The 12,721-nt window shown below is 34.5% G+C and overlaps 1 protein-coding gene across 8 annotated transcripts in view; it reads right to left on the bottom strand.

Moving 5' to 3' along the window:
* LOC143236655 (short transient receptor potential channel 6-like) overlaps positions 1 to 11,715 on the bottom strand; it is an 88,651-nt gene extending 76,936 nt beyond the window's left edge. For 2 of the 8 annotated variants that reach the window (XM_076475076.1, XM_076475125.1), the window contains exon 1: positions 11,696 to 11,715. In XM_076475076.1, coding sequence (XP_076331191.1) covers positions 11,696 to 11,700 — 5 coding nt within the window. In that variant the 5' untranslated portion in view covers positions 11,701 to 11,715. Of the gene's footprint in view, positions 1 to 1,137; positions 1,285 to 8,970; positions 9,383 to 9,501; positions 9,646 to 11,312; positions 11,426 to 11,695 lie in introns of those variants that run through there. The other 6 variants (XM_076475290.1, XM_076475373.1, XM_076475198.1 and 3 more) reach the window with 5 other exon arrangements.
* Positions 11,716 to 12,721: the final 1,006 nt, after the last annotated feature.

The raw sequence follows: 12,721 nt of genomic DNA, 5'->3' as shown, positions 1-12,721 counted from the left end.
GATAACCTTAACAGTGTCATGAAAGAAAAGGATCTTGATGTAATGGTTGATTAATCTCTAAGGCCATCTAAACATTATGTCATGCTAGCAGTAGGGCAAATAGAATTTTAGGTTGTATCTACATAAATACTGAATACATGTATAAAGAGGTTACAGTTTCATTGTACAGGTTACTGGTTAGGTCATATTTGGAATACAATGTTCAGTCTTGGGCTTCTTACCTTAGGAAAAATATTGAACTGTTGGAAAAGGTTCAGAGGAGTTTTACTGAAATAGTGCCTGGGATGGAGAAGTTGTCATACAAGGAGAGGCTGATATCTCTCAACTTGTTTCCTCTTGAAAATGAAATATTAGAAGGGATCTGATTAAGGTGTTTAAGATTGTAAAGGGAACTGATAGTGTTGGTACATCCTCTTTTGTGTTTTTTTATATTCAACAGTGAGAATAATAAGACTAGGAGACACAAATATAAATTTTGACATGTTAGAAGTCACCTTTGGTTAAGTTTTGTTTTTCTAACAGGGTGATTAGCCTTGGAATGGGTTGCCTTCAGATGTTGTAGATGAGATGCAGTAACTTTAAATGAGTTTAAGAAAATGTTTGGTAAGTATATGACTGGTAAGGGTTGGCTTTAAGGTGTGTTTTTTTTTAAGTTAATTTAGTTTAAAGTGTGGAACAGCCAAGGTGGACCAATAGGCCCCACGTTATCCCAGAATATTATGCTATTATTTTTAGATAAGACACAGAAAATTACTTTACAGATTATAAATATTTCTGAATTACTCAGAACAGAAATGTTAAAGAGATATCAGAAAGAACAATACAATACTGATTAATACAATACTGAACAATACAATACTTTCTCCTCCCTAGAAACTAGTTGTTTTTCTTTTTTATTTAAGTACAAATATGAGAAGCTGTAATACCATCATAATTTGCACATACTAAATAAAATTTGAATATTAAGTTTGGTTAGTAAAAACTCAGTAGTAGATTACTGGTCACCTTGAAACAATATTATTTACTTTATACATAAATAACATAGCAATATCTTCTACAAAATAATAACTAGTCATTATTTCAACACTTTTCAAATATTGTTTATTTAACTACTTGTGTACTAGAAAAGCATAGTACCCAAAGAAACACAGATTCTCTTCCCTTCAACTGTGGAGTTCCATTGTAGTACCTTTGCGGGAAAAAGCCCAAATAAAAGGCACACTACCCTAACCATAAACCAACAAAAAGGCAAACATCCACCAATAAACACTCTTACTTAACATTTTACCACTATTAGTTATTGAGCATTACTTATCTTGGTAGAGTGAAATTAAAGGAATAAATATGATCAATTTAATTGGTGTAACAGAAATATGGTATCAGTTATATTTGATGGATGATAATCATAAAAACGTATCCTGGCTATAAATATTCTATAATGATTATCAAGAACTAAGCTACAAAATTCAATATCTATAAATGATACTTTGATTTTTCAAAACTGGAAGATTTCCAAAAAACATCTTACATTCGTTCACTTGATACTCCAGCACAATTCTAAAATCAATGCATTTTTTAACAAAATTTGATCCTTGGAAAATTTTTTAATCAATTTAAGAATTTTTATTTTATAATACATCAAATTTCAGTCATATTACATTTTATAAACACACCATATTCATCAAAGTTTCAATTCAGAAATACAAGGTTTTAAAACCACAAAAATTAAATAGTAAACTACATTGTGATAAATGTACATTTCTAAACGAAAGACAGAAAAATGGTTTTGACAAAATTTATAAAGGATCATATCCTAGAAACATTTCAATGTGAAACACAAATCATGAAGACAAAAAGGATTTGCACTGGTTTGATACAAGGGAGAACATCTATTTTCTAAATTATTTCTTTAACAAACGTGTTTTCAGTATTCTTCTTCTTTCTTCAGGGTATGTTCAGAATATCCCCTCTGCCATACAAAAACCAAATGCTTGTGCTAAACTAGTCAGTCGTTATTGAAAATCAAATAAGGGTACGAGGTTGAATGTTTATACCCACTACGTCTCAGCTTTTACTGACTTTCACTGTCAATAACCAGTTGTGAAAAGGTAGTTACCCTTAATTTTTTTAAAGTATAAAAAAACTAACATAACATTTCTATTTATTAGAATCCCAACCTTCTCCGTTTCTCTTAAGATTTATTCACGTATAGAACGGCGATGCCGAGACAAATTCATTTGTTTACAGTAAGCATGTCCATCCCGATATACCGACTAAAACTATTCTAAAAATTGTTATTAGCTACGTGTAAATCAAAGTAACTCACGATCTCTTTATTTAGTCAAGCATGTTAAGGCGTGCGACTCGTAATCTGAGGGTCGCGGGTTCGCATCCCCGTCGCGCTAAACATGCTCGCCCTTTCAGCCGTGGGGGCGTTATAATGTGACGGTCAATCCCACTATTCGTTGGTAAAAGAGTAGCCCAAGAGTTGGCGGTGGGTGGTGATGACTAGCTGCCTTCCCTATAGTCTTACACTACTAAATTAAGGACGGATAGCACAGATAGCCCTCGAGTGGCTTTGTGCGAAATTGAAAAAAAAACAAAAAAACTCTTTATTTCGTTTGATAAGTGTATGAATGTTAAAGGTTTGTTTGTAATTCAGCACAAACTACAGAATGAACTACTTGTGCTTTGCCCACCACGGGTATCGAAAACCGGTTTCTAGCGTTGTAAGTCAACAGTCATACCGCTGTTTGGAATGTGTATGTTCTTATATACGTAAAAACGGCTCGTTTGGGTTGAGAAAATATTTTACGTAGAGGAGCGAACAACGTTTCGACCTTCTTGGGTTAACGTCAGGTTCCTCTACGTAAAATATAGATGAACCTGGCGATGACAGAAGAAGGTCGAAACGTTGTTCGCTCCTCTACGTAAAATATTTTCTCAACCCAAACGAGCCGTTTTTACATATATATTTTTCTCTACAAGTGGGTTTTCTCGACATCACTGATTGTATGTTCTTAGAGCAAAGCTACATCGGGCTACCTGCTGTGTCCACCGAGGGCAATCGAACCGCTGACTTTAGCGTTGTAAATCCGAAGACTTAACGCTGTTTGGCCCGGCATGGCCAGGTGGTTAAGGCACTCGACTCGTAATCTAAGACTCGCGGGTTTTAATCCCTGTCACACCAAACATGCTCGCCCTTTCATCTGCGAGGCATTATAATATTACGTTTAATCCCACTATTCGGTCGTAAAAGAGTAGCCCATGAGTTGGCAGTGGGTGGTGATGACTAGTTGCCTTCCCTCTAGTCTCACACTGCTAAATTAGGGACGGCTCGGTGCAGTGGGCTAACTACTTACTTACTTAAATACTTGTTGAAGAATTCGCAAGCGATTGCGGCCCTATGTTCCTAGATAGAATCTAATGGTGATAACTAACTAAGAGCAGATAGCCCTTGAGTAGCTTTGCACGAAATTCAAAACAAACAAACAATAACGCTGTTCCAGCAGAGGTGTGCTACTTAGAAAGTAGTAAGGCCGAGATGGACCTACAGATCCCATGTTGACCCAAAATGTTGTTTTATTTTATTTTCATAAAGTATATATTTAATCGATACTTCAGTTTCTAAAGTAGTTTTGTATTTAGTAAAAATAGTATACAGGTTTTCTTTAATTGCCTGTCTTTATATCCATCCATATTTCAGTTATTATTATAGAACGTTATCAGTAACAAAAATTATAATAATTACAGACTATTAAAAACCTTTCAAGGTATAAAAAACTTTGTTTGTTTTGGAATTTCGTACAAAGCTAATCGAGGGCTATCTGTGCTAGCCGTCCCTAATTTAGCAGTGTAAGACTAGAGGGAAGACAGCTAGTCATCACCACCCACCGCCAACTCTTGGGCTACTCTTTTACCAACGAAAAGTGGGATTGACTGTCACATTATAACACCCCCACGGCTAGGAGGGCGAGCATGTTTGGCGCGACGCGGGCGCGTACCCGCGACCCTCGGATTACGAGTCGCGCGCCTTACGCGCTTGGCCATGCCGGGCCATAAAAAACTTTAACTTAACATGATACACGGGATGACAATGGGTGAACTAAGGATGTGAAAACAATTCCATTCTTTTACCAAAAATTGTCAATCTCACTCTGCCTTCTGAAAAGTAATGTTCAAATCTAAATAATTAGCATGGACCTTATTATTATAATTCCATGTTCTGTTGGATATATTAAGTTTGGTGGAAATTTCATATTGTTTATATATATTAAACCATCTATGTAACGGAAGCGTTATGTATAAATTGAGAGTTTAAGTCTGCTTCGGGACCGGCATTGCTAGGTGGTTAAGACACTTGAGTCGTAATCCGAGGGTTGGGGTTTGCATCCCAGTCACACCAAAAATGTTCGCCCTTTCAGTCATGGGGGCGTTATAAAGTGTGGTCAATCCTATTATTCGTTGGTAAAAGAGTAGCCCAAGAGTTGGTCGTGAGTGGTGATAACTAGCTGCCTTCCCTCTAGTCTTTCACTGCTAAATTAAGTATGGTTAGCGCAGCTAGTCCTCGTGTAGCTATGGGCAAATTTCAAAAACAAAGAAACAGGTCTGCTTCATAAACAAGTTTTCGTAAGACAGTAGATACACCGTTTGCTTATATATATGTGTGTTAAAAATTAATATAATGCTATAAATACAGAAAATGAGTACTTTTTTACATCGAATTCTAATAAATGTAAATTTGGTTATAGTTATTTGGCTATTTATAAAATCATTGAAGACCCTATTCAAATCTTGTTGGTCATGTTTAGCAAATAGTGTAGTTAAGTCATGTGTACAAATAGAACTACAGTTTTTGAAAAATTTAAGTTATATAAACATTCCAAAATATGAATTTTATTTTTAATAATCCAAAAATAATTGCTCTGGTTATTTGGAAACTGTATTTTTATTTTCCCTAACAAAATATCTAAAATATTGTTAAGTAATGTGAAAACAGTTTTAGTAAATACATTTAAAGAATTAGTAATAATTTCCCAAAATTTTTGCGCAATTCTAAAATTGCATATAAAAATCGTAAATCCACACAAGATATGAATGTTTCATTTTTTAAATAGCTTTCTTTAGAATAGTAATGACATTATTTTATTTATATTACTTTCAGTAAAATAGGTTGTGGGGGTGTGTTTTTCTAATAACAAAGCCACATCGGGCTATCTGCTCAACCCATCGAGTGGAATCGAACCCATGATTTTGGGGTTGTAAATCCGCAGACATACCGCTGTACTAACGGGTGCTTTAGTAACATAACTTGTGTATTCATTTCATTTAGTCAAATTTATGCATATAATTTTTTTTACACACAAAATGAAAATTACAATGAACTTTATTAATTGATACAATAATAAACTGTTTTTGAATTTATTTTATTTTTGAGAGAAGTATCTAATTTATATCGAGAGATACATTTAGGGTTCTCAATTGATTCTTTACGAAATTAATAAAATGTAATTTTCATTCAAAAATGAAATACTTTTTAATTATTTTCAGAATGATATTACATTAAAATTTTTCTCAATGTCTTTTGAGGTTTCACATTTTCTGTATATTTCAAATTTCTATATTTAGTACCTTTCTTCAATATTGATTGTGGTGGCCTGGCATGGCCAAGCGCGTAAGGCGTGCGACTCGTAATTCCGAGGGTCGCGGGTTCGCGCCCGTGTCGCGCTAAACATGCTCGCCCTCCCAGCCGTGGGGGTGTATAATGTAACGGTCAATCTCACTATTCGTTGGTAAAAGAGTAGCCCAAGAGTTGGCGGTGGGTGGTGATGACTAGCTGCCTTCCCTCTAGTCTTACACTACTAAATTAGGGACGGCTAGCACAGATAGCCCTCGAGTAGCTTTGTGCGAAATTCCAAAAACAAAACAAACAAACATTGATTGTAGTTATTTACCTCTGACAAAATAATGATTATGAAAGAGGACTTTAAAAACACCATTATTACAGTTACAAGCTAAGTTGTCAACTTCTAGTTAAAAAGAGGTTGTATAGGTTTATTATGTTCAGCACTGACTAATAGTTGAAATGATTTTATGAGAAAATTTTCTCTTTAATCCTTTTGTGTAGCAGGTAAGGTAAATATAAATCATCGACACATTGTGTTTAAAATAAATTACTAAATTACATTTCCCTCTTCTTTTTTTTTTTTCGTGAAAGGAGAGTGCTACCACAGTGCACGGTTTACGTAGATACTATCACCATCATAGTTTTAATGATTTACTAAAACACAATTTCTTACAAAATGATTTATATCTATCCACGTTTTTTCGTTCAACAAATAATAATTCAATAAGTTGTGTGTTCCCAAAGATTTAAATGTAGGTTATAACCATTCTAGTTTTGATTGTTGGAATTTATTTCATTTCGATTATATTTGCCCCAAAACGTTATGTAGGGTTAATTTGTCCTTTATTAGTTTAAAATGATTATTTAAAATAACTGGAGTCGTTTGTAAATAAACGAACTTAAAAAAGGTAACAATTATAGTATCTGTGTAGACCACAAGCTATTGTGTAAATACTTTTAGACCCGCATGCTATAGTAGCATCGAAAGGAGTGTAGGTGTGCGATTAAGTTTTAATATAAACTTAATTAAATCTATACTTAAGTTTTAACACAGATATTTTTAAATTCAAAGTTTAACAGATACTTTGAAAAATATTTGAGTTTTGCTTTTGTTGATTCAAATACTTGTTTTAATGGAAATGTCGCCAAATTAACAGATCTGCCAAGTGCAGAATCAAAGTTAACAGATCTGCCAAGTGCAGAATCAAAGTCTTTACAAAAATTTCAAAATCAATCCAGTTTTTTTTTCAAATTTTACCAGAACCCCTGCTTTTATTTTGTTTATTGCTACAAATGTTTATTTGAAATAAATCTGATACAGAAATATTTCCTTATAACTTCAATAGTTTTATTTTGAAAGTCCTGACTTAATTCATAAGGCAAAAGACGTTTTCTTTAAAAATATGACATTATTCTCTTTCTATTAACAAATTTGTATTATAGACTTTTCTAATACAGCAATATTTACATTATTAAACGAATGTTTATTAAAAGGTCTTATTTCAATTGAATGAGGAAAACCCTTATTACTTTGCTACCAATGTAGGTTAATCCTTAGATGTGAAGGAGTGGTTGTTTGCCTTACATATTCACGGCCACAAATACCATAAGGTAAAAAACAAATCATGTTATCTACTTTGTACACTGGTACATTTTGTCGTAAAGGTCGAAACCGCATAGACGCCGGACAGATTAAACGTTTGGAATCTTTCACAAATTAATTTTTTTATATGTTGATGTAGCAGATTTGAATTAATTGGTTAACAGCTATTTGAGCTATAAACCAGTATTGTTTTTTGTTGTTGTTTTTTAATTTCGCGCAAAGCTACACGAAGGCTGTCTGCGCTACCCGTCCATCATTTAGCAGTGTAAGACTAGAGGGATGACAGCTAGTCATCACCTTGCACCGCCAACTCTTAGGCTACTCTTTCACCAACGAATAGTGGGATTGGCCGTACCATTATAACGCCCCCACGGCTGAAAGGGCGAGCATACTTGGTACGACGGAGATTCGAACACGCGACCCTCAGATTACGAGTCGAGTGTCTTAACCCACCTGGCCATGCCGGGCCTATGAATCAGTACACGAAGGTAGTAGAATATTCCTCAATACGAAAATTTTAGAATATGAAACAAGCGAAATTAGCAATACAATCAACACATCAACGTGATTTTCCGCTTAGTATTTTTTTTTTTTTAATTTCGCGCAAAGCTACATGAGAGCTATCTGCCCTAGCCGTCCCTAATGGCCCGGCATGGCCAAGCGTGATAAGGCGTGCGACTCGTAATCTGAGGGTCGCGGGTTCGCATCTCCGTCGCGCCAAACATACTCGCCCTTTCAGTCGTGGGGGCGTTATAATGTGACGGTCAATCCCACTATTCGTTGGTAAAAGAGTAGCCCAAGAGTTGGCGGTGGATGGTGATTACTAGCTGCCTTCCCTTTAGTCTTACACTGCTAAATTAGGGACGGCTAGCACAGATAGCCCTCGAGTAGCTTTGTGCGAAATTCCAAAACAAACAAACCCTCCCTAATTTAGCAGTGTAAGACTAAAGGGAAAGCAGCGAGTCATTATCACCCACCGCCAACTCTGAGGCTACTCTTTCATCAACGAATAGTGAGATTGATCGTAACTTTATAACGCTCCCATGGCTGAAAGGGCGAGCATGTTTGGTGCAACGGGAATTCGAACCCGCGACCCTCAGATTACGAGTCGAACGTCTTAACCCACCTAGCCATGGCGGGTCTAATAAATAAATAATTAAATAGTGTTCGATTACTGTTTACATTAACTGTTAATAGACAATTGAATAAGCACTGTAAAATATTAATGAATAAATTATAACATTGTCGTTGGTTATCTCACCATGTTGTCAACTTATTGTCACAGTGAATAATATCTGTGGTAGCGTTCAGTTGAGTTATATTTAATATATTTTTTGTAATGGTGGAGGTTGTGAGTTTATTTAGCACGAATATTAAGATAATTTCATTTTCACTTGAAGAAAGTTAAAGGTAACTGTCTTCCTACAACTGACAATGAAAAGCAGTAAAAGTTAAAATGCTGTGAGTGTAAACATTCAACTTTGTACCCTTATTTGATTTTTCTTGGCATTTGACTAGTTTAATATTAGCGTTGAAATTTCGTCTGTTATCTTATGCGCATTCGAACGCTATCACCACAAATGTTATCAGCTGTGAGAATAAGTTGACAATTAACGGTAATACGGTATATGTACGTATACATGTAACAGAGATGTTTTTCAAGACATTACTAGTCTACAAAATAAAAAGCAATCAGTTTAATAAGCTTTAAAATAAGAAATATAATGTTATTTATACTTACCTAGCCATTCTTAGCAGATGCTGCACTATCTTTATGTCTAACAGTACCGCAATATCTGGTCTTTTTTCGGTGTCACTCACTATTTTGTTACACGTTTACTAAATTTATTTCATACATTCAAAAATAGTTAAAATTTGGCTATATTTTGTACACTAAAAGAAATCGTCGAAAAATATTAATAAACAAGTCAAAACTAAACTTTATAAAGCTTCAAATTAATATCCTTAGGATTTATGTAGACTAGAACTAGTAACACTCCACTACTGCATTTCGACTTCCTGTCCAATGAACACTAACACTCACTAACAGGAAATTACCAGGATTTCTCAACGTTTAGTGAAACTTACTCCATTATGTATGCTAACTCGTGTTTCCTCTTATGATTAATGACATTAGTTAAAATGGATATAAAAATTAGTCTTAATAAACGTTCGTAATATGAAAAGCAAACCACACATACAGTGTATTATGAATAACTGTAGATGCTGTAATAACATATTTAAAAAAAAAGTGCGTTTATAGATAACTTACAGTAACAAAGCATTACCAGTTTCCTGACGGTGTTATTGTTACAAATATAACAAACAATAACGTACGCTGTTCAGCTTTCCATATTTTAGGCTAGATATACAATTTGTTTGTTTTGTTGTTTTTTTATTTATTTACAAACCTCTTGAAGAGGCCTCATAATCACGTATGTTACATACAAAACAAGTACAAAAATCAAATACACAGTTATAAACAATTGAATGCACCTAATACTATCTGTTATTGCTCATATCAAAGTTCGTTGGTTAAACGCTATGGTACACAATTGGCTATTTATATTGCGTTCATCACGATACTAAAACTCTAAATTTAGCGTTATCAGTTCGCAGACTTTCTGACTAGGCCAGTCATGTGAGCAAAATGTCATATTTTAATCATTTAATAATTTTATCGTGTTCTTACAGTTACACTATCAGTAACTATTTCCTCTCGATTAACAAAGGTACATTTTCATATAATGACGTCTGACATAGCTTGTGTAATGTAAGATACGTGACACATAAACAGAAAGAATACTTCTCCCGAATCAGTTATACCTCCGCAGAAAAATATAATGGTTTTCTAAAGTTTATTTTTCTCCTTTCTTTCTTTTTCTTCCAAACATATTCAAATTAACGACTTTTCCTTCGTTTCTCAACAGACTGACTTGAAACTTGATACAATTAAGTACCTTTGCTATTTTTGTAATCAGGCCTTTTTAAAGAGTTTATGAGGCCAAAGAACAAACAGTCAAAAAATTGTTTATTTTAGGCTCTTGTACGATCATTTTTAAAGAAATCAAGGTGAAAATTGACATAAATATAAAATTCCATGTACCCAACACACTAACATACAAAAAAAACTGGATTAACTGATCCTGAGTCCTTTTGGGAGGGGGGGTCAGAGCTTATGAAAAAAAAGCATAAAAATAATAATGATTGGTTTGGTCGATTACTCGCCATATTTTTTTCAATTTCAATAAAATTTGGTACACAAATATTTTTTTACGGATCACACACATTGGGAAGCTTAACTGATGGGCATGCCCATTTTTAGTAATTATATGGACGACAATATGCCAAACAAAGGCATAATTTTATATTTTTTTGCAACTAATCCGTCGTGTTTCGAAAATTTACGTGGGATTTGACACAACAATGTTTTTAACAGGTTCCATATATGCACATACATATATATGTACATACAAACATTTTGGATATACCCATTTTTTAGTTACTTTAGGAAGTAAAAAGGTTAAATAATAAAGCATAATATTATTTTTTGTTGTCAATTACTTGGCCTTGTGTCAACCAATTTGCACGAAATTCGATATGAGAATACTTTTCTACAACAAACATATACTGATAAACAAAAATTTTGGACTTTTGTATTTTTCCATGTTTTTCACGAATTTTCTGGTGTCAAAATTAGTATGTTAGAATTGCATGGTAGAGATCTATTGCATTCGCACGCGAAATTAAATGTTTGACGTCATAAGCCTTCAGACTTACCGCTAAGCCACTAATAGGAATTTTAAACCTTCTTAACTGTCATGATATAGGGATAAAGAGGAAAGTACTGGACGATACTAGGTCGAGAAACAACACGATCAAACCTCGATCAAGATACTTGTCGTGATATTATTTAATATACCCATTCTGTGTGTGTGGGAACCATAAATATTCCTAAAAAACCTATGTTAATATAATAAAATAAATAAAATTATATATTCAAACATCTAATACCGCCCTCTACATTTCGACACACAGTTACACAACCCCTTTCAAACTTGTGGTCAGCTTCCGGTCAGTTACCTCTTTCTTTGTGAACCTGACGATGACCGAAGAAGGTCGAAACGTTGTTCGCTCTTCTGTGAAAAATATTTTCTCAACCCAAACGAGCCGTTTTGCATATAAACAAAGAGATTACTTCAGCTTTACTGTAATAGTGTCACTCTGATAAGTTTTATCGTTTCTGAATACTTTGTCAAGTTTTGGCGTTCAACACACACCTTTATTTAATACCAAGCCCGTACGCGAAATGTTTAAAAGAGGGGTTTTAATTTGTGAAATTAAAAGGCATGCGAGTTTTTCAAGCCAAAAAGTAGTAATGCTTCACCAGAAGAATGTATACTATATAGAAAACGTTAAATACTGTACATGGCTGTGCTATAACTATTCAAACACAGTTCATTTACCACATCACAGAAAAAGGATATTCGGTTGAACCGTTCCCCCATTCATGTACGTGCGTGATTTTTTTAGCATTCGTGATGACCAGAATCAAACATCTAAGCACGCCCTCTACACTCCTATGCTTATTTACACAACCGCCTTCAAACATGTGGTCAGCTATCGGTCAGTTACCTCTTTCTTTCTTTGTGAACCTGACGATAAAGAAAGAATGTCAAAACGTTGTTCGCTCCTCTACATAGAGTTTTTTTCTGTCTATATCAGCCGTTTTTACATGTATATATTTTTAGCATTGTTCATCACTTATTAGGGTTGGTGGTTGTGGTACTCGTAATCTCACCTTGTTAGCTGTGATGATTAGTCCTATTATTAGTTGCTAAATAGTAGCCCAAGAGTTGGCAGTTGGTAATGATAACTAGCTGCTTTAGCCCTTGTGTCTTCAAGATTAGGGACGGCTTGCACAGATAGTCCTTCAATAGCTTGGCGAAATACTTAAAAACAATAGCCACAAATTAATTGTTTTGAAACGAAGAGAATTTATCAGCTTCGAGTAATTAATAACCCTCGCTGTTTAATGTGTTTTATTTCGACAGTTCAGTGATAGATATTTGTAATATGTTGTAAGAAATAAATAGAATAAGACTGATTATTATTATATTTGTCATGAGACATCAGTATTAGGCTTATTTGTTTGTTTAAAGTTGAGCACAAAGTTACACAATGAACTATATGTACTCTTCTCACCACGGGTATCGAAACCCGGTTTCTAGCATTGTAAATATGCAGACAAACTGCTGTGTCACTGCGGGCGCTAGTATCGGGCCACTTATGTATTTTTTAACACTACATTCTTTATCTAGTCATTTCTGGCACTCTAGGAAAAATAGTGTGCAGCAATTACGTAGTTTGATGGGTGTTGCCTGTGGCTACGTTTTGGGGAGTCACTGTTGTTCAACACAATCAGCTACCTTGTTACTAATGATGATGACGATGACCGAAGAAGGTCGAAACGTTGTTCGCTCTTCTATGTA

This window comes from Tachypleus tridentatus, chromosome 1, assembly GCF_004210375.1.
Source record: "Tachypleus tridentatus isolate NWPU-2018 chromosome 1, ASM421037v1, whole genome shotgun sequence".
In the NCBI taxonomy this organism is placed as follows: domain Eukaryota; kingdom Metazoa; phylum Arthropoda; class Merostomata; order Xiphosura; family Limulidae; genus Tachypleus; species Tachypleus tridentatus.
Note: the sequence above shows the minus strand (reverse complement) of the source record. Positions and strands in the feature narration are given on the sequence as shown.